Consider the following 1257-nt stretch of genomic DNA (forward strand, 5'->3'; position numbering starts at 1 on the left):
TAATATAATAATATATAGATAATAAGAAGAATACAATGATATAAATAATATAAACAGAGAAATAAATATAAAAATAAGATAGATAAATAACATATAAATAAAAGAATATAAATAATAAAAATAATTAAATATGAATAATCAAATCATTTATTTCATTAATATTTCATACAAAATGAATACAATTGATAATAAAATATAAACATAAATATTTACATATTCTGTATTTATCATATTTTTTATTTTTTTATTTTTATTTTAGGAGCAAAATATAATAAATGGAATATTCTATTTATGCAAATTATTTTGCATCTTTTTTCTTTTTTGTAAATTATTTAGATGCATTTTTTCTTTGCTAATTTTCGTACCCATCTCAAATTATTAATGATTAAAATTTAACACATAATTATAACGATGAAAAAAAACAAACGTAATAAATGATAACAGTCAAACAATGAATGATTAAAATAAATATAGAAAAACATATGATAAAAATTTGTTTTAATAATAAAGTAGATAAATAAAAAAGAATAAATCAGAAAATGAAGAAATAATATAGAATAAGAGAAAAGAAAGATAATAAAATATAGTATATAATAACAAATAAATCAAGAATAGAATAATAACTCAAAACAAGTATAATAAAATATGAAAGTAAGAAAGTAACAGTTAATAGTTATTATATCATTTTAATTGATAATTATTGAAAATAATAAATGATAATGATAATATTAAAAATATAGCAATTATTATATATTGTTAATAAATAGAAATAAAAACAAAATGTTCAATTAGAAGAATAAAAGGGTGATGATAACACCAAGAATAATAAACAGGCATGATGCTCCATCGATGTTTTTATTACTATTTGAATCTTCATCTTCACTATTATTTGTTTTATCATCGTTTTTATTTTCAGATTTAGACTCTGGTTTATTTGTTGGAGTATTTGGAGTTTTATTGTCTGTTGTATTTTTTCCTTCTTCTTGCCCATTTGGAGTTTTAGGTTTGTTGTTTTCATCACTTTCATTTGTTCCGTTATCATCTTTTTCTTTTGTTGTATCATGTTGTCCATCATTTGTTCCACTTGTTTCTTGTTCTTTTTCTTTTCCTTGTTTATTTGTCTGCTCAGTTTCTTGTTTTCCATTCGTTGATGGTGTTTTTGCTCCTTTTTGTTTGGATTGACCCTGTGGATTTTGTTCATTTGTTATTCCTGACTGTCCTTTTGAATTTTGTTCATTTGTTCCTGATTGTCCTTCT

General features: G+C 20.8%; 1 protein-coding gene across 1 annotated transcript; it reads right to left on the reverse strand.

Moving 5' to 3' along the window:
* Positions 1-788: 788 nt before the first annotated feature.
* Positions 789-1257, reverse strand: EHI_041270 (surface antigen ariel1, putative; the record flags this gene model as incomplete). The annotated part of the gene is made up of 1 exon (XM_001914557.1): positions 789-1257. A coding segment is annotated over one exon (469 nt), but the record flags the coding sequence as incomplete, so codon positions are not given.

Source organism: Entamoeba histolytica, genomic scaffold (genome assembly GCF_000208925.1).
Source record: "Entamoeba histolytica HM-1:IMSS scf_1104750516909 genomic scaffold, whole genome shotgun sequence".
Lineage (NCBI taxonomy): Eukaryota > Evosea > Mastigamoebida > Endamoebidae > Entamoeba > Entamoeba histolytica.